The sequence below is a fragment of the Lepidochelys olivacea genome, assembly GCF_965140295.1.
Source record: "Lepidochelys olivacea isolate rLepOli2 genome assembly, chromosome: 8".
NCBI lineage: Eukaryota > Metazoa > Chordata > Testudines > Cheloniidae > Lepidochelys > Lepidochelys olivacea.
The window spans coordinates 96410835-96436449 of NC_140418.1; the positions used below are offsets into that span (position 1 = coordinate 96410835).

The 25615-nt window shown below is 39.9% G+C and overlaps 1 protein-coding gene across 2 annotated transcripts in view; it reads left to right on the top strand.

Moving 5' to 3' along the window:
• GLIS1 (GLIS family zinc finger 1) overlaps positions 1 to 25615 on the top strand; it is a 258681-nt gene that overhangs the window by 215165 nt on the left and 17901 nt on the right. For both annotated transcript variants that reach the window (XM_084637848.1, XM_084637849.1), the window contains 2 exons: positions 1621 to 1753; positions 12740 to 12890. In XM_084637848.1, coding sequence (XP_084493974.1) covers positions 1621 to 1753; positions 12740 to 12890 — 284 coding nt within the window. The remainder of the gene's footprint in view (positions 1 to 1620; positions 1754 to 12739; positions 12891 to 25615) is intronic.

Below are 25615 nucleotides of genomic sequence, written 5' to 3' on the forward strand. Positions count from 1 at the left end.
ATTGGGATCTATGTTTATACAGATCTTGGAGCCATTCAGAATTTTTATTAAGAAGACTTCTAAAGATAGCAGCAGATTTATAATGTATTTTGATCAGGCTTCTATGAAAATGAAGTAAGGCAGGTATCATCCATAAAGAACTAATAAGCAAAATAAATATTTCACTTAAACATATTGGAGGGGGGAAATGTGCAACTGAAAATATAGTTCAGTGTTTCTAAAACTGACTCCAGTCTCTTCCCATCTCCAATCTGAAACAGGAAAAATGAGCAAAGGGCTGTTTTTACTTGCTTCATGATTTGCAGTTTATGACTCAGCAAAGTCCATTGTTATCTGTGTTTGCTGATTTCTAAGTAGAAGTGACTTAGCCAAGAAAGAAAAATTAACAGGCTGCTCTGCCCACATGTCTGAGGCATCCAACCAATAAGCACAATCTTTGATTTTTTGAAAAATGCTCTGAGCAGAGATTTACATCAGAGGAGCCCTGAATATGTGGTCCATACCTTAGAGGAGGTTTGTTAGATCTTTCTCAATTTTTTCTTTTTTTTAGGAGAACAAAATCCAGGACGCTAGTGGTTAATTTAGTGGTAGTTAAAGTTTTATTGGCTTCAGCTGCAGATTGTTATCCAAAATGCTAGATATTTATCTTAAAAAAAACAAATGCCTGGGTAACAGAACCCTAAATAGGTTTGCCTGGGCCTTGCATTTAGAATAGTTAATCCCAGGGGAGATTAGTATGCAAAACTGTAAACTTCAAAACAATAACTATTAATGGCCACAGAATACGATGGCTGTTTGTGTAATTTGAGTACTATATTATGACAAACACTTGGCAACATAAGCATGTTTGAAGGAGAATTAGAAATGCTTTTCTTTCTTAATTCACCTCTCCTGCTGTTTTTAATATGATCGACATTGTGGTTTTCAGAGCATGCTTCAGACACTTTTGCCAGAGCATTAATTTACATGGAGACCAGCTGACATATTGCTGATACCTCTTACACATTACTGACAAAAAGAAAAGGAGTACTTGTGGCACCTTAGAGACTGTCCGATGAAGTGAGCTGTAGCTCACGAAAGCTTATGCTCAAACAAATTGGTTAGTCTCTAAGGTGCCACAAGTCCTCCTTTTCTTTTGGCGAATACAGACTAACACGGCTGCTACTCTGAAACCTGACATTACTGACAGTGCCTTATTTCACCAGTTTTAATCTGATAAGGACAAACTCTTTTCTTTCCCTATCAAAAGTCTTTCCAAGTGTCACGGTTACAAAAATGATGCAAACCTTTTGCCAAAGAACCCAAAACACTACAGAGAGCTAGAAATACATAGTGAAATTATGCCATAAAATTGAAGAAACATAGGGTACTTTATGTTTCTGAACCAAAATGCTGTTGATGTAAGATTAGCATTTAACTTGTGTGCTTAAGAAAACCCAATGACCTCTAATTAGAAATACTTAATACCGGGTATATCCTCAATTACACTAAGTTCCTAAGAATGACATTCTGTTCCTTCCTTCTATACGTAGACTATAACCAAACAGACATATGAATTCAATTAGCTACAGTTTGGTGTACTTTGAAATAAGATCTCTTTGTTTTATCCTCCTCTTCCAGCTACATTCATGTACTGATATTGAACAAGATGTACTAAGTGAATGCTTAGCTATACAGCAGCTCCACACATCTTCACAACACATTTTGGATGGGAAGTGTGGTAGATCTATAGGTCACCATGACCTAATAGCAGGTAAGAATAATTCCAATAAATATGGTGTTATATGTGTCATTTTAAGTAAGGATTATTAAAGATCTTGGGCCATTATGGAAAATCAGCCCATTATGTTTAAGATTGTAAAAACCAGAATGTAGGTTATAAATTAGGTGAAAAATGTATAGTGCATTATTTCACCATTATTTCACAGGTTACCAATGATAAATTTTTCAAAGATGCCAAGCACCATCACTCTCTTTAATTTTATCTGAAGTTCTGGGTCTTAAGCATCTTTGAAAATCATGCTCAATGTCTTTACGTTTGTGCTGGTCTCAGCAGTACACAATGCACAAGCTATGTTAAAACGCAGAAGGAGTCCTAACAAAAACAGAAATTCACAGATAAACTTACTGTTCTGCTCACAAACAGATATCCCACAGTAAATATATCTCTTTTTTGGCAGTGGAGATGTACGTGTTATCTGGAATGCAGGAGTTGCTTCCATTACAAAAATATCCCTGCTGCCTCTTCATGGGTGAGCTGCCAGAGGGATGAGGGTATGGCTTTGTGCATGCCCAACAGGGGAAATTTTACCAATGGAAACTTAGGTACCTACAGGGCTGGTCTGAGCAGAAGTTTTGGGAAAATCTACATTTTGGATTTAGCCCCCTAAAGTGGAAGTTCGTCACCTTGATCTAGTGCTTACTCTTTGTTTTTAAATGATGAAAACAGTTTAGCCCTGACACTTACACATTCCCCTTCCCAGCAGATCACAGTGGGCCCCTGGCCTCTGATTTTCACTGATCTCATATTGGATTCTTATGTCACTATTAAGTATGAAGGTGATAATGACTACTGCTATGATACATTATCTATGGAACTGATACCATTCTTCTTTTGATACTGCCACCAAATACTGTGGCAGTTAGTAGCATAGGACTTGCCAGATTGGATCAGACCTATGGTCCATCTAGTCCAGTATTCTGTCCCTGTAAATGGCCATCACCAGATGCGTCAGAGGAACATGCAAGACACCCTGCAATAGGCAAATGTTGAATAATCTTCCCCCATCCTACTTAGATTGTAAGTTCCTCAGGACCAGAACAGTCTCTTTGTTCTGTGTTGTACAGCATCTAGCACAATAGGGGCCTGGTCCAGAGGCTCCTGCTTCAATACAAATAATAATAATCCCTAATAATTAGAGATTGACTTAAACTTGAAACATGAGGTTTTATATCACTTTTTTGTTAACTTTATTATATTATAACTCTGGATGTTCTTCTTGTCCATATGAATGTCCAGTCTTGCTTTGAATCTTAAGTTCTTGGCCTCAGCAACATCCTGTGGCAGTGAGTTCCACAGTCTACATGTTTTGTGAAAATATTTCTTTTTATCAATTTTGAATTTGCCAACGTTCAATTTCAGTAAATGCCACTTTTTTCCTGTTACAAGAGCGTGGGAACAAAAGCATCTTCCTTCTCTAGACCATTCACTTTATATACTGTTAACAGGTCCCCTTGTATTTGCCTCTTTTCTCAGGTAAACAGTCCCAATCTTTTTGATCTTTCTTCACAAGAGTTTTTCCAGGCCCCTAATCACTCTTGTCACCAGGCTCTGAATCCCCTATATATCCTTTTTGAAATGGGGTGACCAGTACTTCACAGAGCATTCCAGATGAGGCCAGTCCATTGATTTATATAATGGCATTATAATATTTTCCGTATTATTTTCCATCTTGTTCCTTATGCATCCTAGCATCTTGTTTGCTTTTTTTACCACAGATGCACATTAGAAATGGAAGAGATGTATTGCCTCATTTTGCATCCATCACCTTGAATGGTCTGGATAGAGTCTCCAGAGAGAGGATGTAATAAACATTAATTTGCTGTTTTCATTCTGTATTTGCTTAAATAGCTATCCACATAAATACCAGTTATGGATAGACTGTCCATGGTCCTTGTAGGTGTGCACAGAGGGATGGGGGACCATGGACTCCAGGCATAAGAGCTGAGGCCAATTTCCAGTCCATGTAGTGGGGAGCATCGTGGGTTTCTCAAGTTGGGTTCCTAAAAGTGAGCCACTCAAAAGTAGAGGAGGTCACTTCTGAAAATGTGAGTCTAAGGCTTGGTCTATATTAGAAAACTTGCCCTGGTGTTAAAATCAATCTAGTTACATAGGTGCAAACCCTTAACACAAACATATTTAAACCAATTTAAATTAATATAGCATTAACTTAAGTCACTTTAAGCATGACTTAAACTGATTCAAGTGAAATTTAAACCAGTTTAATTGCATCTGTGTAAGATGTTTGCACTGGTGTCATTGATCGATTTTAAACTGATCTAGTTATATTGGTGCAAATTTTCTAATGTAGTTAAACCCTAAATGCCTTTGTTCACAGACAGACATGGAGTCCATGGTGAACTGGGGTTACAATACAAGAATTCCTGGCGCTGAGTCCCTCACACATCACAAGGGGTCCTAGTGTCCTTTGTGCGCTTTGTTAGAGCAACTCAGAGAAGCATCTGAATCTACAAAAGATCTTCAGCTTTTTACCAGTCCAGGTCTTCAAAAAATGATTGTATCCTGATTGACACCTTCTATAACCACTTTCAGCCTATTGTAAATTAAAATAGCGGAATTATAACTCCTTGAGAATAAGATGCAATGGGAAAGGATAGTGACCCTTAATGCTCAGGATGTTATTGAGATTCTGTGATGACATACAGAATGCTCTACAGTATTGTTATATTCCTTCATTCAGTGTGGCAGGAAGATGTAGGAACTATAGGAATGTGGAGGAATCATTTTAACTTTATCACCTGGGCTGTTCAAACTCATGAGGGCACCAGCAGCACCTCCAGGATTGGCTCCTTGGTCGGTCCCATTAGCTGAGAGCCCTGTGTGGATTTCCCCAGCCGCTTCAACTCTTCTATGAAGAAACTGAAGGATCATGTATGTCTCCACAGGATGGACTGCAGTGAATAGTCCCATGACCAGTCTAAGATCCCAAAAGTCCTCAGTAAAACAAAATGTATTAGAAAATAGGGAGAAAATTGAGCTCACAGATAAAAGGTTCAGAGACCATACCTAGCTTCTGAGCCTAAAGCCTGAGACACTCCTCCCACCACAACCTTGCCCAGCTTGCTCCACCCTCTGACATTACAGAAGAAAGATCAGAGAATAGGATGCTCATATTTCTCCAAGCTGTGAAAGCCTCATCCCTTTCTCCCTGACACAGACATTTCAAGTTAGCCCTGGTGTTTGATCCTCCAGAAGGCTGCTGCAGGCTCTCCCCTCACACTGTCAGGCTGTGCTGTTTTTTGGTGTATAAATGAAAGCTCAGCTCTTTTGGAAACCTGGCTTTAAGCATCTCTGAGTTATAGTATTAGAGGTAAAATTGCTCTAGTTCATGAATATCCTGTGTTTCTCAATAATACCAATCCGTTCCCAATATGATTTCTTGGCTGACTGTATCTAATCTGTCACTGGGGTATTTTTAAGATCTAGTTTTAGTAAATCTCTTCCTATACTTCCACCAGGTCACATTACTCCATATGAGAAAGAGACAGAGGAAATAAATCAAGGTGGAGAGACTGTTTTACAGTGAAACAGAAGTTACCTCATATTACCTGCCCCACTATTACAGTGGCAAAAATGATCCATCATCATTTTAGAGCATATATAATATAGCGCTGAACATTACAGAATCAAAGTGAAAGGATATTCACACAGTCGCCTATAGTTTGTAATGATATGTTCACTCTTTCAAATAAGCAACAGCAATATTTCAGGACAAGTCAGGCTTCAGCATGGTATATAGTATACCACATGGACAAATATATAATGTCCTTTTCATTCCACTTGAAAATGCTCATGTATTTTTTCAAAGAAACCACAATATTAATGTGCAGAGCCTTGGGCCTCTGGGATTACTTGAATTACTGTGGACTTTTTTTTTTTTCCAAGTTAAAGCTGCAGCATATTTTAAGTATGTCAGAGATGAAAGCCAACAATGCAGAAATGAAATGTTTAAAAAGTTCCCATCCCCTGTGTCCAACTTCAAAGCAGGCTTGTGCTTAGGCCAGTGGCAAATATTACAGGGAAAGAATGCTCTGTGGCATGAAGAGGAATCCACAGTACGCAGCTGCTCAGACCTCGTTCCTTTTTATTTCCATTGCTAGATTGCTTCACTGTTGCCTAATTTAAACCTCAAATATGCCACAGAAATCGTTGGAGGAAGAGCACTATGGTCAGAGACTGAGCATCGTCTACGGCAAGGGAAGCTTTACATGCTGCTTCTATCTTCATTCAAGTCCTATCTGGGCTTGCATTTTAATTATTGATTTTTGCTCTTACTTGGCACACGTCATGAAAAGGCACTAATCACAGATGCTCAGAGCACTGGTTTGGGAACAGATGTTAAGGCTAAAGGTTAAACCATTTAAAATTTTGATTGATGACATGTATTTATAAACTGAAGTAGCTAATGTGTTAAGAGGCCTGAGATGCACAGTCCCAAACTGTGTCCGTAATTTATAAGGCTTTCATGCAACTTTCTGCAGCTAGGAGATAGTTCTCCATTTAAAAAAAAAAACCTGGAAGAAAAATTTTACAAACATTGAGAAAAGACGAAATTGCAGCCTTTTGGGAGATTTGCCATGGTCACAGAGAGTTTTTCGTACATATAGATTTTCTAGGAGAGACAATGAAATTTTGCAGAATGTGGATCTGAGTCCGCTTCCATTAAGCGAAAAATTGACCTCAGAGGGAGCAGGATTGGGCCATTGTCAGATTATCATCAATTTACTGGGTGCTAGCCACGCATATTGGAAGACATAGTCCCTACCCTAAAGAGCTCACTTTCTTCCCTTCCTGCATAGAAAACCAGCTTCACCTGGAGGACTCTACCATGGCTGGAGGATGGAATTCATACCTCCAACCTGTTCAGGCTGCGCTATTCCCATTGGCATAGCCAGAGCTGGAATAGCAGCTGCTGCCCCATGCACCATTTTTTGCAATGTAAATACAGAGTCTGTATTTTCAGGCTTTATGGAGCCTCCATTCTCAGTGCACAAGAGGTGCCAGAGTTCCCCTCCCTTTGGCCCCTCTGGCCACACCCTACTTTGCAAGCAGATACCTGGTGCTACTCTGTGCAATACTGTACATATGCATTCTTCCCTGCCAGTGTGACACCTAAAATGCTATGTGTACTCCAAAGAATGCAGGACTTGCTCTTTCGGTCCTCATGCAGGCAGAGCTTCCAATGGGCGGTCTGCCTGAGGAAGCAATCAAGATATCAAAATTAGAACAAATCTAAACTTCCAGCGTTTCTTGAAACTGAAGTGAAAATATGCAGTTCAAAGCACTCAATGGTTAAAAATGAATTCCATTGAGCAATGCTGATATTTCAGAATAAGACCTAACACTGTGAAGGAAATGAAGTTAATGTATTTTCTAAGTGGCCTTTCTTTGCAGTAATAAAATAAATAAAAATGTATTCACTTTAAATAAATAGAAGATTGGTTCACAATGACTCAACAGAAATAGCTGATTTCGTGTTGCAGCCTAACATGGAATCTACTAGTAACTCGTCTATCCCTTTGTGTGTGCCACATGGGCCTAAATGTACTCCTAATTATAGGCAAAAACCCCATGCTAGCAAAGTGAACAGTAGTGTCAATTGAAAAGGAGTACTTGTGGCACCTTAGAGACTAACCAATTTATTTGAGCATGAGCTTTCGTGAGCTACAGCTCACTTCATGAGTAGTGTCAATTATTTCTCTGTATTTCAGCTTTCTTGGTCTTCACAACTCTACATAATTCAAGAAATCAAGCCATATTTCTCTTTCCTACTCTACAAGTTCAGTGAATGTGCACAGGCCCAGGGATACCCTACAATCTTAAAACACATTTAATCTTTGCATCCTTGTTTTGCTGGAGACTAGATAGTGACTTTGCATACTGAGAAGGATGGACACATGGGTGCACTGCCCCAGGAGCAACCCAGGGGTAAAATGGTGATTCAGAGTCACAGTGCCTTCCCTGGCCCCTCCCACATTGCTCTAGTGGGAAGTCATCTGTACTGGTTCATACCAATGAGAGATTAATTACCCATATGGGACATCCCAGCTATACTGACTGGCATGTTGGGAGGGCACAGAATCAAAACTCCGCCCATTTCTTGCCCATCTCTGCATACTTCTCACCCACATGCATTAAGGGGGAAGAGCAGCTCCATGGAGCATGTTCAGTTCCCTAGACCACCCAGGGCAGCGAGGGTGTTATGTGTGTTATGTCCCTCTGCTTCTCTGTGGGGGCACATCAAAGTTTATGATTTGTTCTTAATTACTCTGGCCCCAGTCTTGGGAGGTGCTGCGCATCCTCCAAACACTCTGGCTTTTATCTATTTCATTGAATGTGATCTGAGGTCAGACCATACTTTTTAGGCTCAGGTCTTCTATTAGCACCCAGCCAATAAGGAAGAAAGTTATCCGTCCTTGAACCAGACCCAATAAAGAACTGAAATTATAGTCAATAGTTGAGACAATAAGACAGTCCATGAGAAAGCCATTAAACCTTAGAGACTCCAAGCTCTGTCCAAGAATGTAGAATATTCATGCATGTTCACCAGCTGCTGCACAGATAAAGCTATCATTCACTTCATGTTTAATTTTTAAGTGAATTATTGATGGTGAAAGGTGCCAATCTAACAGCTGTGGAGAGAAAATGTCTATCTTTATTCCTGGAACAGGTACTGTATTTTGCTCTACACTGTCCCTCCAATTTATCTGAGTTCAATCTGTGTAAGAAGCACATCTAGATGTGATCTTCTGACTCAAAGTCTACATCTAATGATCATTTGGCATAGCTTCAGACTGCCAACAAATGTGTAAACTGGTAGGAAGACTTTTGCAATGTGAAAATCAGTATGTTGTAAGGGGAGGGGATCTGAAACCCCCTCTAGGACAGTGACCAAATTCCTGTCATTAACCTTCTGTATTGAAATAAGATTGCTGAGAAGGCGACAACAAATCAGTTCCAGCATCATCTGGAAGCATCTGAACTTTCCAGACCTTTTCAGTCTGGCTTTGGATGCTGAGACAGAGCTGATTTCATTGGCCTAGTTGATCATTTCCCCCTAGCAGTGGGCAAAGATCATGTGCCCAAGATTCATTTAGGTCTGTTTTTGACACTGTTGTTCATGGGGGTGTCGGGGCTTTTAACTCATCTGCAGACCCTGGCAAAGGTGGATGGAATCTTGCTTTATGGTTCTACGCTTTAATCTAAGAGAAACAAACAGACGTTGATGATGAGCAGTTGCTCGTCAGAGAGCTCGCTCACAAATTCCATGTGGATCTGACTTCTTGCTTACCAATTTGACATCTGTGTAATGCCCATGGGAGAGGTTTGGATGTTGATACCATCAATACACAAATGACACTCAGCTCTCCATTTCCCAGCGTACTCAGCCTGATTGACTGGAATGTGCGCTTGGTGGGGAGGAGAGACCCTAAGGAAGGATCCAGTCCTCCCTACTGTCTGGTTATTCCCTCCTTCTTCCCTCATGTCTGTTTTTAGTTTGTCAGCCCTTCAGGGCAGGGATCATGTCTCTGTGTGTGTCTGTGGGGGATTTAGCACACTTGTGGGTGCTGTGAGAAATAATATACAAAAGCATATATCTTTCAGTGTGCATTTATTGGGGGGGATTTTCAGATGTACTCAGCATTGACCTAACTGCTCCCATTCAAGTCAATAGGAGCTTTACCACTGACTTTAACGGGAGCAATTAAGCCAAAAATCATAACCCTAGACGAGATGATTTGTCCCATTTGACGGCAAAGCTCCCATTGAAGTCAGTGGGCACAGCATCAGAATCTTGTGTATTATGGAGTCATGGTAGCAAAAGAAAAAAGTTAAATGGCTATGAATGTAATTATCATGTATATGTAATAGCTACTTTTCAAGTATCAATATCTCTGCTGCTATTTTTTTTAAATGTAATTCTTTCAAGTCTAATTTTGGCCTGGATATTTTTAAAGCATTCAAGGTCCTGTATAACACTTCAAACAGATTTTGTTTTTTTCAAACAGAAAGTTTGTACAGTATTATAATTATTATATTGATCTTTCAAAAAGAGAAATTTACATCAGTTTATTCATATTAGAAAGTTAATCTTTCTAGCAACCCCAGAGATGCATACATGAATGTGGTTCTCCAAATTGTATGTAAAAGAAGAAATATATACAACTCTATAGTTAAAACAGCCACAGGTAATCCAATATCAGTTTAAAACTAAAAAGTACATATGGATAAGGTCACTGTAATTAAACAGAAACAAACCCAGTAAATTATTTATTTCCCTTCATATTTAAAATTTCAACTCATTCCTCAAATCGTTTTCCAAATCATTAGAATCAGCATCACAAATGGCCCCAAACCTACACTTGCTGAACTGTAAACATGTGAGTCATTCCATTACCATGTTTGTGAGTCTTTACAGGATATGGGGCTTGAGTTTGCGAAAAATTTTACTTTCAATCTTCAATAAAATGAGCCAATTGATAAGAGTCATACAAAGTCTATATACCATTATAGTGTGAAACTAGTCACCAGCAAGGAGAAGATCATAAATATATGTTGTAATAAAATTGTCTGTGATTAAATATAGGCAGATCATCTGTATGTTGATGACATAACTTGATAAAAAAACTTTAACTAACAGAGTGCACTATTGAACCTGCAAACATCTGACAGAGCAATAGAAACAGAGGTAGAGTTATCTGTTGTGGAAGATGCTGATGCATTCTGTTTAAGCAAAGAATAAATGAGAGTTGATATAAAGCTATTTTCTCCACGAGTGGAAATATGCTGTCATGTATTCCTAAGGTCTCTGTCACATAATAACATACATGCTATTAGTCAAATGGCTTTGCAAACGAGTCCTCTTCTTACAAACACGTGTAGTCCCCTTCAGCTCAGTGGTGCTACTCATAGGCCTGATCCAAAATCAAAGGAAGAGCTGCCATTGACTTCAATGAACTTTGGTCAAGGACTCGTATGTATGTGTTCAGAGGATCTGGGCCTATCTTTGTAAAAGGCAGGCAGCAAATCCATTAAATATTAAATATTGCCGCAATCCATTCCGTAGACCATGTGGGACCGCCTGATGTGCCACGTAAACTCATCATAACTTTAAAGAAAACATCACTTTGTCTCCGTGGCAACTTGCAAGTCGTCATACAATTTTTATTATTGGTATGCCTCATCGTGTAACACAGGCTGACAGCCCTGATATGTAATTTCCTCATTTTTGAGGGTATGATTTTCCTAAACGCTATCCTCATTCCATTTTTTAGTTTAATTCATTGAGATTCCATTTACTTCAAGCTGTGTTATTTTAAAATTGCTTCAGTATGTCTACCCCGCTTTACTAGAAAGTTAGTTGATTTATTTCCAAATTAAAGTGATTTCTAAATGAAATACTAAAACTCCGACGTTTTCCGTGGAGCAGAGAAAAAGCTTTGGGTTCTGGGACTCTCACTATGTGGAGTGATGTAGCATTATCAAGGAATTACATATTTCAATCAGCACCTGCTCGCCAGTCCTGCCACTTTTTCCCCAGGAGAGTAGTCCCATTTCCATCAATTGAACTGTTTGCTAGAGGAGTAGTAGTCACGTGAGTAAGAGGCTGAAGGCTCAGGCACCCGGATTGGGAAATGGCCTTGGGCCAGCTCACTCCACCTGATGGGGTCCACCACATGCAGATTTCCCCCTCTGTAGACAACGAAGAGGCTTGTGTGTCTCTGCAGCACCAGAACTAGCCCCAGCCCTGTGGAGCCAGCTTTCCACAGTCCAGAGTCTGTGGGGAAAGGGCTGGAGTCAGGGCAGGCCAGGGAAATATGCATCTTCCCCCTGCTGACCTTGCATCCCGCTCCATGTCACTTACATGAAAATATGAAAAAGTTAAACAGATCCCAGAAGTCTGAACTTTCCCACAGGCACCTTCCCATGAGAGACCCTAAGGAAGCCACAGTCTGAGGGCATCAGTGGTAGCCTGACTTCATTGGCAGAGAGCCAGGAGGGCACTGCTGGGGTGCCAGAGTTGAAGTATGTGTACATGGTCTCTGCACAGATGGCATTTGCCTCACACAGATCCCAAGGGCTCTGCCAGATTTAGTGGCAGGCCCTGAGCCTTTACCAAGGAGAGTCAAACCCTGGTCCCACCTCTGATAATGGCAGGATGCAGGGGAATCTCTGCCAGGAAATCTCTGGGTGATTTCTTCATCCAAAAGCTCCCCTGCCCTGTCCTCTCCCCCCCGGCCTCCAAAAAAAAAAAAAGAAAAGAAAAACCCAAGCAAACTGTAGATCAGTGATTTGGCTACCAGCCTCCACATGAGACTTAGGACAGAGTGATCTCATCAGGTTTACACCATGGGCATCAGTAGAGTTACTTTGAATGTACAATGATGCTAGCTAAAGGAAAATTAGACACACAGAGTCTAAAATGAGTGGTCATAGGAAATACCACTGATTAGATTCCAATTTAGAAGAATAATGAAGGTGCTGTATTAATTAATTAATTAATCAAGGGCTTTTTGTTGTTCTCAATTAAGATAAAGGTCACTTCCATACTGAGAGGTGCTTTAGAAGTTGATAAACGTTTTTTTTTTTTTAGGTTTCAGAGTAGCAGCCGTGTTAGTCTGTATTTGCAAAAAGAAAAGGAGGACTTGTGGCACCTTAGAGACTAACCAATTTATTTGAGCATAAGCTTTCGTCTGCTACAGCTACAGTTGCACCTGATGAAGTGAGCTGAAGTGAGTTGCATCACGAAAGCTTACGCTCAAATAAATTTGTTAGTCTCTAAGGTGCCACAAGTCCTCCTTTTCTTTCTTTCTTTTTTTTTTAATAAAAAGAGGTTATTTTCAGTGGTAGGCATCTAATCTAATAGGATATGAAACAAACCTTCCTTCTTCAGGATGCTCATTTTAGTTTGCAAAATTACATTTGTTTGCCTCACAGGCATGTACACTGGTTCCAGCGCTAACCATAATGGACCATCACCAGGTCTCCTGCCACCTATTCACGACATACCCTCAAGACACCATCCACTGGAATCAACCCTTGCCAGTCCACACCATCATCTGTTACCTTTGGAGAGTACCAGGGAAGGGTATGTACTTTAAGCAAGCATGCATCACTCTACAAAGATGTACTTAATCCCGTGTCGTTGGGTTTATGTTAAACTCTGTTCAATGCATTGAGAAGGTTACTGAGTATGGTATGAATACTCAGAAAGGGTCTAGATTGAACAACTTCATTTCCTTGTTTTGAAAACAATTTTAGATTGTTCTTCATACTGTGTCGTTGCATTGAGATTTTATAATCATTTTATTTTTAAATATTCTTCCTTGGTGGCATGTTATAGCTTTGGCTATGTGCACAGGGCTCCTATTGACTTCACTGGGATACCCACTCCTATCTCAGCAGCCAGAGTACAGCCAGTAGAATCATAAGGCAGTGGCTGCCTGAGTGAGAACTATTTGTTTAAGGATTGCAGACTGTCTCTCTCTGGTACATAACTGCTGTGTTGAAGTGCTGAGAGTGGGACCCACTAAGTGAAATCTACATGAAGCCATTCATTGTATGTTGTATTAATAGATGATGTCTTCTTACAGTATCTTACCCCTTCTATACAAGGCTCTCAAAGCACTTTACAAACAGGAAGGAATTACTGTAAGCCTCACAACTCCCCTCTGAAGTAGGGGATCTGCCTCTCTGGCTAGATTCCTAGCTGGTGCTCTTATTGATCATATCTGAACAGCTCACAGAGTAATGAATTTTAATTCCAATGCGCCCCCATCATGGACAAGAGCACTCTCCCCATTTTACTGATGGGGAACTCAGACACACAGACTTGCCCAAGATCTTTAGCAGTGCCCAGCATTTAATGTAGATTTCTTCAGTCCCATTCCAGTGTAATTACCATCCCTCCTCAACCCCAATATGTAGCTGGGGAAACTGAAACCCAGAGAGATTACAAATTTAATTGTACCCTTAAGGTGTAGTCCTACAGTAGTGGCATGTGGCAAGGGAGCAGGCTCCCAAGGAGGAATTCCTCCTGGATCATTTGGGCAGTGCACACTGCAGTAAACCTAAACTTCTCCTCCCCTGCATCCAGCCCACTCTTCTGGCCAGTGCAAAGGATGGAGAAAGTACATTTGTCCTCCCCTTTTAGGCAGAGAGTGGCAGTACTCACCTCACATAGAGCCTGTACGTCGCAGCCACATTACAGCTGGCCCCAGTGCAGGGGCACATGGGAGTGGGAAGGGTCCTTGAGCACACACATGCCCCCACACCCTTTTGCACCAACAGAGGACCAGACCCCATCTGTCTCTAAAAGACATACCCAGTGTCATGTAGGATGCCTATGGGAGAGCCCAGCTCTCCTGCCTCCCTGTCCTGTGTTTTAACCACAAGACCATCCTCTCTATCCCCCCAAAAAACAGGAGTCAAACTTTTATTTTGCTCCACTCATTTATTTTCACTGTAACAGTTTCCATGCTGGTTTAAAAAGATGGATGGATCTGGTTCTAAGCTATGCACTGGGAAGCAAATTCTCACCTCTCTCTTGCCCAGGAGCAGACCCAGCATGATTCTACAGCATAGGCCTCGAGGCAGGGGTCTCCATTCAGGGGTCACAGATCCCCTACTAGTTGTGGAGCAGTTTCACGAGGGTTCGCCATACCCACAGTTGGAAGTGAGTGGACAGTAGGAATGGGGTGAGAAAAATCCACGATGAAGCAGATCCAAGGGCCATTTTTTTCCTCCTGTGGGAGGGGGACACATCAACCTAGAAGAGGAGAAGGATCTCTTCCTCCCACTCACCCCTATGTAAATCCTCAGGGCGCCGTCCAGTGACTGAGTGTGGGTGGTGGTTCTGGAAGTGCACCTTATGTGAAATTAGCACCAAAAATCCCAACAGAAAACAATATAACCAAACTAAGGAAGTATTTCACATGCCAGCTGCACAGGTGAGTTCTGAGTTTGTTTTTAAGACATTTTAACGTTTGAAACATATTTGCTCACCTCCATAACAATAATAAAACCAAAGACATGGCTAACGTGAGAGCATAATATAGCAGCATTTCAGACTCTATAGCTGAGCGCTCTGGACTGCATAGATTCACTCTTACTGATGCTTCTCTGTTGTCTTCATTCTAAGAAAATCAGTTCCCTTTGAGTTAAAAAAAAAAAAAAAAAAGCTGAGAGTCAAGTTTTTAATTGGAACCTTCTCTACAAGTTTTGATTGCTTAGTGAGTGCCAGGAGCGGATAACTATTCATTTGCTTTGGTCACAATTTGAGTTTCACATTGGAATGGTTTTCCATTTTTGCTGAATAAGCGTTTGTTCTTGTGTGAGAATTGTGTGCTGATTTATTATCTCCCAATGCTTATGTACTTAAGAAATGCAAAGTGGTTACAGAAACACTATAGTTAATTTCCTATGACGTAATATAAGGTTGAGACAATAACAGGGTTCTAACTATGAACCAACCATCAGGAAACTAAGAATGGAACATATTCTTTGAATGTCTATTTCAAAACAAGGCATTTTGTTCGTTACACAGTGACTGGGGATGTTTCAGCATTTAAAATAGCATTTACTATATTCAAAGTAACCTGTTATTTTGGTCATTGTATTAGCTAGTCCATAAAATACATTTGCTATATTTTAATTGTTTTCACTTTCATTACATACTGAAATAAAGACAATATTTTAATAGCATTTACTTAAGATAGAAAATATAGTCTGAACTAATCAAAATCTCATACTTTACACAAAACCATACTAAATGAAAGTATTCATCAATTTAATCAACTAAACCACTTTATAATCTAATGCTTGGAGCTGCGGAATTATTGGGTCTGTCTTTGTCAGTTAATAGTTCTGTATCTTTATTCAGATAAAAACGTACACTGCATGGAGAGAAATAAACATTTAAAACTCTATATGAACTGCTTTTCAGTTTAGACATACATATAGCATTTTGCCTCATTCATCACCCATCTCTGCATCCATGTTTAGGTACATTTAAAGAATTTCTATACTGTGAATCAATGTGATGACAAGATTGGATTCCAGAGTCTTTGGAGTGGACCAGAATGATTACTATCAAAAACTGTAATTATTGAGTCATCAAATATGTGAGATGCCAAAAGCTACACGGGGCAGAGTACAAATAGTCTACTCAAGGTTGACAGAAGATTCAGAATTTGATTTAAAGGCTTTTAAAAAAACCAAAACAAAACACTAGGTTATACCATCCTTTGCCAAAGTCAATACCAAGTGTAGCACTTAGTTTTCCCAAATGGTTTGCGAAGACATTTAAATAGTTTGACAAAATTATCTAATTCACTTGAAAATGTTCTAACAGAATCTGACTTCATTACCAAATATATTTACACTGGCTTTATATGATATGTATGGAATTATTTTAAATTCTGGTATGAAGTGCACAGCTTGCTGGATCAAGTAATTTTACATTAATTTATACTAATATTAATTGAAGTAGAAGTGTCTGATTTAGGAATATTTTGGCACATAGAATGTAAGGGCTTGTAATGATCCAGGTTGTTTTTGTTTGTTTTTTAATTTCAGGTAGTGAAGAGTTACTTTAATATTATTTATGGCAAATGCTATAAGTAATGTCAAAACTGTTTAACTTCAGCAGTTGCAAAGATAGTACATTTTAATTTGTAGCACCCTGAAGATAGAAAAACAACTCCTAGCATTAACCTTTGGCTTTCCTATATTGATGTTATGCCTGGTCTGGTCTATACTACAAAATTTGCATGAATATAACTAAACCAGTTTAAAAAAATCCATCTAGTTAAATTTGTGGACACCCCAGTGTAGACCCACTTGAACTGTTTTAGCCTACTAATTTAGCTTGCACTGATAAGTTACCAACTTTAACCTTTGCTTATATTAATTTAGCTAAACTAGTCTGAGTGGGTTCCATCAGGAGTTTATACCAGTTTATACCAGTGTGTGTATTGATTTAATTAAACTGGTGCACTTTTCTAATATAAACAAGGTATCTGTTTTGCTATATCTGTATATATATATAGAGAGAGAGAGAGATATCCCCCTCTTTTGTAGAATATGCACAGAAATATATAAAGAAGGGTCCTGTTTATGAAATAATAGAGAATAGGGTGGTTTATGAAATACAGTTCTCTATACTTTTATTTTCAGATCACTAAACTATTGTAGAGTAGTAGTCATTCAGACTTTATGAGCCATTGGTATAAATTGGTACAACTATTGCAAGATCTTATTCACCCTGGAGATAATAAACACCACACAGTATAGTGTAATCTCCACAGCATTATGACATGGTTTTAAAAAGAAAAGTAGATAATCTTATAATTCTGCATACATTAACAGTCTAACAGCACCAATTATCGTGTAATTGTAAGCCTTGCTAACAGAAGGTCATGAGGTTTAGGCACTCTTGCTCAGGTCCATTACATTTTTTGCCCATGGATAGGCAAAACTGAATTTCCCTTCAGTATATGGAGTTGGAGCAAGGTTCCATTAAAGTCTTTGAACTCAATCATTTTGCATATGGCTATGTGACCTCGGTCACATGCATTGCATATAGCAAATAGCATTTACATTCCTGGAGGAAGTCAAGGGCTACTGACAAATAATGACAATTCTACCAATAAGGATGATTTATCCCTTAAGAAGGATTGAGACACTAATTGTTCACACTTCTGTAGCAATTTAGGTCATATCTGCCATGTAAAATCTATGGCTACTGAAGAATTAATGAGATGATGACATCACAAAAGTCTTAAAGCTGAGCAAATGATAGGGAATATTTTTAGTTAGATCATTTAAAATGCTAATTTATTTGTGCTTGCTAACAGCTGTTTAACCAGGGAAGACCAGACTTGATATTCCTGATATTTTTAAGGTAAAAATGTGCAGGAGAAAATACATTGCTATGACCACTTTACACCACTCTTGCAGTGTAAAGGATCTTCCTACCTTAGCGCCTCTTTACATTGCTGGAGTAGCATGAAGTGGGCATATTGCAAACAAGAATGAGGACTAAAGGGTTTCCTCCCCACAAAACCAGCAGTGGAAACACTCAGTCTACCCTCCACCAGCTCAGACTACCCTCCTGAGATGTGAGCCTTGTAAAATGTCCCCGTTTCTTTCCCCCACTTTGAGGTTGTGGTGGTAGCTTGAGGACTGGGGAAGAAGAATTGTATTAGTGGATAGCAGGAAAGTAAAGTTAATGTCTGTAGGGGTGAAAGCCTTGCAGGAGAGGGAGTGGGGTGGCTAGATAGGGCTCTCCTGTGTGGAATTTTTTGTTTTATCCTGGCTCTGTGGCAAGGAGGTGAGAGGAGAACAGGGATGGTTTTGTGAATGAAGGAGTTTAGAAGGGTTGTATCCTGTGAGGTGGGATCAGACACATGCAGCGGCTTTAAGGGTTTCACTTTACAAGTAGTTGGTTTTCTGGAGTGTGATTGTAGTGTATGATAGAATTTAGCAAATTGGTTCCAAAAACAAAACAGAAAAGGATAATTCTTTAAAAAACTATTGCAGATCATTTTTATTTTAATAGTTCTTTCTTTCTTGCATGTTAAAGGGTCAACCCCTGTCGAAGGCAGTGAGATCACATGAGTAAAGCAAGTAAGATTTGGCCCATTATTAGAATAGTTGTGGGAAACAAACAAGCCTCTACTATTTAGAGGATGGAACTAAATACCAACACCTTTTTATAATAGTTCCTGGGACCAGAAAAATGTATCCTTCATTGTTTGTGGATTCCACTGGGACTACTCCTCATTTATAATAGAATACACAAGTCAGTGTTTTATTCTCCTTTAAAAGCACTAAAACCCAATAACAAGAAACAGATATCTCTGAAAGCAGAAAACATTTTCAGTGGAGGTAGCCAAGAACCCATCATAATTTATCTCAGTGTTATGGATCTGAGCACGCAAAAGGGGCATCAGTACATCTGTCCAAAGAAAGAACAATGTACAGGTGCGGGACTGAGGTTTATGTAACAAAGAAAAACAGTAATTAAAAGCATCTGGATTCGAATCCCAAGTCATTTATCTCATTGTAGAAAATGTGAACAGGGTTCATTTATAATCATATCCAGATAGGCTTATCCTGGTTTTAGCAAAATTAGCATTAAAGTGGCCTCACTTCTGCAATATTTGGCTAAGAAAAATGTAGCATCTGATTGCTGATAGAGCACTGACGTTTTCCTGACTGTACCGAGATGTAGGTGAACATTTATTTAATATTACATTTTTCTAAAATAGGTGGATTGACATTTATGATGTCACTTCGATAGTGTCTTCCGTCTGAGTGTCTAAAAGCAAGCACTAACAAATAAAGATACCGGCCGCAGAGATGTGGTATAAGTGATACAGTCTCAAATTAAGAAATAATAATGCTACAGGGAGAAAAGAGAGGTTACATGAGTTACTCAGGAAGCCTTTGACTGAGCGGTGATTAGAACCCAAGTTTTTTGACTTCCAGTCATGTGCTGTAACCATTAGTTAATGTTTTCTGTGATAGTCAGAGGAACAGAATATTTAGTCTCTGTAAACCTGATATTCTTGTAGCTTTTTAGCAAATTCAGTGGTTTAGTAGTAAGCCATACAAAGAGATTGCATGACAGCTTGTCCTGAAGTTAAAAATCATACAATCATGTGATTGCAGGGCTGGAAGGGACCTTGAGAGGTTATCCAATCCGGCCCTCTATGCTGAGCAACTAAGGGCCAGATTTTTAAAGATATTCAGGTGCCTAGTAGGGTTTTCAAGAGCCCACAATGGTTGGTATTCCTTAGCCTCTTCTTAAAGATATGTCATGGAGGTTAATTTACTTGCAAGTTCACACTGCATGTTCGTGACAAACCAGAGCCTCTGACTTCCAGTTTCCCACTCTCAATACAACCAGTGTCCCAACAACAAGAAAATGGAAACACGCTGGAATAACTTGCAATCCCAGAGTAGAGCCTCAGTCTATGTAAAATGTGCAACATGTTACAACCCAGTAATTTGTTTGCTCATCATTTGTGGGAAAGGATAATAAAATGCAATGATGCCCAGCAAGGTGAGCTACAATGAGGGATTTATTATAGGGGTGGAAAAGGATTCCATGCATTTCAGAGAACTAGCCAAAGACACCTGGCAGTGATTAGTGCAAGGTTCACCAAACTTCAGATAGTCTGTTGTTGTTGTTTTTTTTTTTTTTTAAATGGTATAACTGTTTCCTGAGCATGTGCTGACAGAAATTCCCATAGGGCAAGACCCAGAACAGAAACATGTGGCAAGAGATTGGGTGCTATCCAAAGACCAGATTAGCAGAGCTTTACACATCATTTTTAATACATCGGAAGAGATGAAAATCAGTGTTAACTCCCCCCTTTCCCCCCCCAAAAAATATATCTCCTGATTCTGGAACTGAATTGCACATTCTCATAATATAAGTAACAAAATTGTTGAGCAGGCAAGGTTTTATGAATGAAAGAGTTGGAATGAGGAATTCTATGGTAGCACCTGGTTTCACTGAAATCTATCAGCTTTTGAAACTAAATATAACATTGTGCCTCTAACCAGAGCACTATACAGAATCTTTCCTTCAGACTAGTATGTGGTAGATACAATTATCAAAGTCAATATTTTGCAGTGTGGTATTAGACTGGACTTGAGAAGCAGCTTTGAAGTCTAGTCTAATTGCACAATATACACAAGAATTTATTTGAGATAAAGTACAGACATTTCACTCTGGATCTGATATGGTTCCCACTGAGCTCAATGGGAAAAGGATTGGGGCCTATTGTCTAGCAGAGGAATCTGCCAGTCAAGATTTTCTATTAAAAAACCCAACAGTGAGCCACTGTTCATATTGAAAACATCCATGCCTTCAATATTTCTATGCTGTGGTTAGATTTCATCCTCAATTATTATGATTCAAAAAGTATCCTAGGTTGAAGTGAATTTCATTGTTTTTCAGTTCCCTGCAAGTAGTTTCCTATTAAGCATATTGTGCTGTATTTTCAGTATTCAGGAACAGATTAGAAAGATTATCCAAGTAATGGACCATGAAGAAGGTTGCCTTAAAATGGCTAAAAATATAGCTTTATTATTTGCTGTTCTGTAGAATTTGTCCATGAAGAGTTTTTGAACAGAGTGTGGCTAAAGCAAAATATAAAGGCCATTTCTTATTCAGGCTACCGCAATATGGTTAAATTCGGGGGGGTATATATCCCTGTCCTCTCAGAAGGTTTTGAAAAATCTATTTGGCTGTATATTTGGCTGTATATTTATTCTTGGTTCTGTACAGTTGAATAGGTTCTAGATAAACTCTTATGTAGTAATAACATTGAGACAAAGAGGTTTAGTGTAAATTGTGGGAATAATACAAAGTTGTATATGCACCCCCAGCTACCCAAATGGGGATAGGACAGGACAAATAATGCAAACATACCAAATACCATAGCTATATTTGATGCATATGAAGTGTCTAACAAAGGGATGTCTGTGAACTCATGAGACACCTAGAGACAGAGCCCTGTGCAGGGATATTTTTTTAATCCTGCTCCCGCATTGTTTGTTGAATTTTTATCTCGCTCCTGCTATTATGGCAATACAGCCTTGGAGAGGCTGTCCAGAACCCAGCCAGTCAAGAAAGGGTTTATTGGGAGAGCCAAGCAGGAGAAGGCTTGCTGGAGTAGCCCATATATAAAGGGCTGCTCAGCAGAGCAAGGGGCAGTCTCTTCCTGGAGGGCAAAGGGGAAGGACTGTCTGCCGAGGAGTACCAGAGATACTTCAGGGCTGGGCCGGGTAGCGGAGCAATAGGTGAGCTCTTGGCTGACCATGGCCCGACTGAGACCCTGAAGCAAGGACAGGGAAGGTGCTAAGGCTACGGGGGAAGTGGCCCAGGGAATGTAGGCAGTGGGAATAGGAGGAGGGGCAATAACTGGCTGCCAGCTATAGATTTCCTGGGCCAGAACCCAGAGTAGCAGGCTGGCCTGGATCCCCCCACCTTTACCCCTACTTGCCAATGAGGAGAGTGGCCTAAATCCAGACTGCAGTTTGCCCCTGAAGCCAGGGGCTAGACGAGAGACTGTAGTTGGCCACTGAGGCAAGTGGAAGGACTAAGGACCACCTGTCCCACCAAAAGTGGGAAGACAGCGGGCTGGGGCACAGCTGGAGGGCCATGTCCCAAAGAGGACACCGCAGTCTGGAAGCAATGCGGATCCAAATGGTGGAGGAAGTGGAAGTAACAGCAAGTGAATCACTGCTAGTAAAAGGCACCCTGGTGGTCAAAGAGAGCTAATTCCCAGCACAGCCAGCAGGAGTCACCGCAGCGGTGAGTCGGAACCACTATAGGCAGTGAGACCTGCAGGACCCCAGTCCTGCTGCAGGGCTTTACCTACACACTTCACTAAAGTGTATCTCATAGTTCAACCTGAACCGTATATCACAACAATCAAAAGTATATTCTGTGGAAACAAATTTAATTGAAAGTTCTGCAGCATTTTTAATGAGGATTTCTTTTTCTGTGAGATATTCATAGATGCATTTAACTTTACAAAACGAGAGAGCTATCATGTTGCCTAAAACTAGAAGGGATCTTAAGACACAAGATACCTTATGGAATTTCAAGCTCATGGAAAGGAATTAATTTGTTAATTTTCCTTTTAAGCAGACCTGAATTTACAGGTGATACAGAATATCTCTTCATGAACTACACTAGATGTGTTGTCTGAGTATGTGGTCCTTATATAATGCATTGGCTAAGTCCCCATGATCGTACCCTGAGATGGGTCTGCTACTTTTACACAGAACTAAAGGAGTTAGGTCCAGATTTTTAAAGCTGATTAGTCATTGCTATGCGCAGCTGCCACCTAGCCAGTTATTCCTCATTTTTATTTCTGCATTTGCTTTTTTCTTCCGACGTGTAGTACTTCGCACTTATCTTTATTGAATTTCATCTTGTTGATTTCAGACTAATTCTCCAATTTCTCAAGGTCATCTTGAATTCTAATTCTTTCCCGTAAAGTGCTTGCAATCCCTCCCATCTTGGTATCATCTGCAGATTTTATAAGCATACTCTCCACTCCATTATCCAAGGCATTAAGGAAAATATTGATGACTACTGGACCCAGGACAGACCCCCAGGGCATCCTACGTCCTCCCAATTTGATGGCAAACTCTTGATAATGACTCTTTGAACACAGTCTTTCGACCAGTTGTGTATGCACTTTACAGTAATTTAACCTGTACTGTATTTCCCTAATTTGCTTATGAGACGGTCATGTGGGACTGTGAAAAAAGTCTTACAAAATCAAGATATGTCATGTCTACAGCTTCCCCCCATCCACTAGGCCGGTAACCCAGTGAAAGAAGGAAATTAGGTTGGTTTGGCATGATTTCTTCTTGACATATCTATGGTGGCTGTTACTTAATCCTCTAGGTACTTACAAATTGATTGTCTAATTATTTGTTCTAGTATCTTTCTTGGGTATCATAGTTAGGCAGACTGGTCTATAATTTCCTGTGTCCTCTTTGTTCCTCTTTTTAAAGATAAGTACTATGTTTGCCCTTCTCCAGTCTCCTGGGACCTCACTTGTCCTTCATGAGTTCTCAAAGATAATCACTAATGGTTTTGAGATTGCTTCAGCTAGTTCTTAAGTATCCTGTTGTGAATTTCATCATACCTTCATGAATGAATATATCTAACTTATCTAAGTAATCTTTATCCTGTTCTTTCCCTGGTCTGGCTTGTGCTCCTTCCCTCTTGTTAATTGTGTGGAGCATCTGGTCACATTTATACTGGAGCAAAATAGGCAATGAACACCTTGGCCTTCTTGCTGTCATCCGTTATTAGCTCTCCCTCCCTGCTAAGTAAAGGACCTACACTTTCCTTTGTCTTTCTCTTGCTCCTAATGTATTTCTAGAACCTCTTATTGCCTTTCATGTCCCTTGGTAGGTGTAACTCATTTTGTGAGTTTGGCTTTCTGATTTTGTCCCTACATTTGTGCTATTCTGTTGTACTCCTTAGCAAATTGTCCACGTTTTCACTTTCTGAAGGATTCCTTTTTGATTTTCAGGTCATTAAAGAGCTCTGGTTGAAACCATAGTTGCCTCTTACTAGTCTTCCTGTCTTTCTTTCACTGGGATAGTTTGCTGTTGTTCCTTAAATATTGTTTCTTTGAGACACTGCCAGCGGTTCTGAGCTTGTTTCTCCCTTAAAATCTCCAAGATACAGCTTTGCTGTACAGCTAACTAAATACACACACAGTCCAGCAAACTGATAGAAATGTGTTTTTTAGCTTACCTGCTCCATAAGAGAAGACTGACATATCTGGAGAGAACACCCACATGGAAAGGGAGAAAATTAGGTATTTTACACAAAATGCATATAGCAAGAAAAGTGCTCCCACCCTCGCAGTGACTTTGTCATCACAGTCCTCAGTTTTAGGCTGTGAATTAAACTTTGGAGGGCGGGGGGGTTCCTGTTCTAAAAATATGTTCTGTTGGCACTTCATCTGCCTCTGGGTTGTTAAAAATAGGAGACTAGAAATGGTCTTATTCTCCCTTAGCCTGGGCTCCAGTTCTCATCTCTGCCCTAGTTCTCTTTCACCAAATTTCAGCCTCCTCAATTTCCCTGATTCAGACTCTCTTCTCTTAGTTCTCTCATCCTTAACTCATGTTTCCAGTGGTTCAGTTAGTTCATTTCCACAGTTTTGGTCTTGTCTACGGGCTGAATCTCTATAATTAAACCTGTTCCTGGTTGTCTTCTTCAAAGACCTCCTGCTCCTGATTGCCCTGAGCTTCATTGTGGATGATTGACTAGCTGCATGTTTATCCTCTGGATTTTGACTGTGATGGAATTAAAGAAGACAATGCTGGGTTTATTGTTTGGGTCATGGCACTCTGCTGTGGAAATAGAGTCTTTCATAGTTCACTGTTACGTGTGTCGCCTGCTCACAAACCACTCTATGATCCTTCTCAGCTCTACAGCCTGCAGACCTACCCTCCAGGCACAGACTTGGCTTCCATGCCTTGCCCACCCTCATCACATGCAGTGGAACTGTTGTGTTTCCGATGCATTTTGGCCCTTTCATGGCACCAGAGGGGGCCAAAGGATTTTATCCACAATGTGTACAATCATGTTAGTTCAAATCTGTAAATATGGAATGAAAGGTGCTACGTTAAAATGTAAGATTCTTATAATTGCATCCCTAAATTGTTGATTGCCTGTTGATGAATCTTTAGATGAGGAACACATTGGATGTGCAATATCAGATCAAATCTCTGGTCCATCAAATCTAGTATTGTGTCTCCACCTTTAGCTAATACTTGATGCTTCAGAGGGAGTGTTGGGGGGGGGGCAGATCATATTACCTGGTCAATTGTGCAATATCCTGAAAGGGGGTGGAATTCTTCCATGACCTCTTGAGGTGATCAGTTTGCATCCTGAAGCACAAGAGTTTACTACCCATTATTTAGCATGTATAGGAGTAAATGTAATCTTTGGACATAAAATTATTTAACCCCTCTTTAAATCTACCTGCAGTATTTGATTCTATGTCCTCTTGTAGTTATGAATTCCACAGACTGACTACATGCTGTGTGAAGAAATAGTTCATTTTGTTTTAAATTTACCTGCCATTTACTTTGCTAAGTGGCTTGTTCTCATTTTATGGGACTGTGTGGAAAGAAGGGACTAGATTCTTTATTGTACCATTAATAATCTTAAATACTACAAGTAAGTCTTCTTCTCCTTTGAAGGGTACATAATCCTAGTTTTTGTAGCCTCTCTTATAAGAAATCCCTGTTATGCTG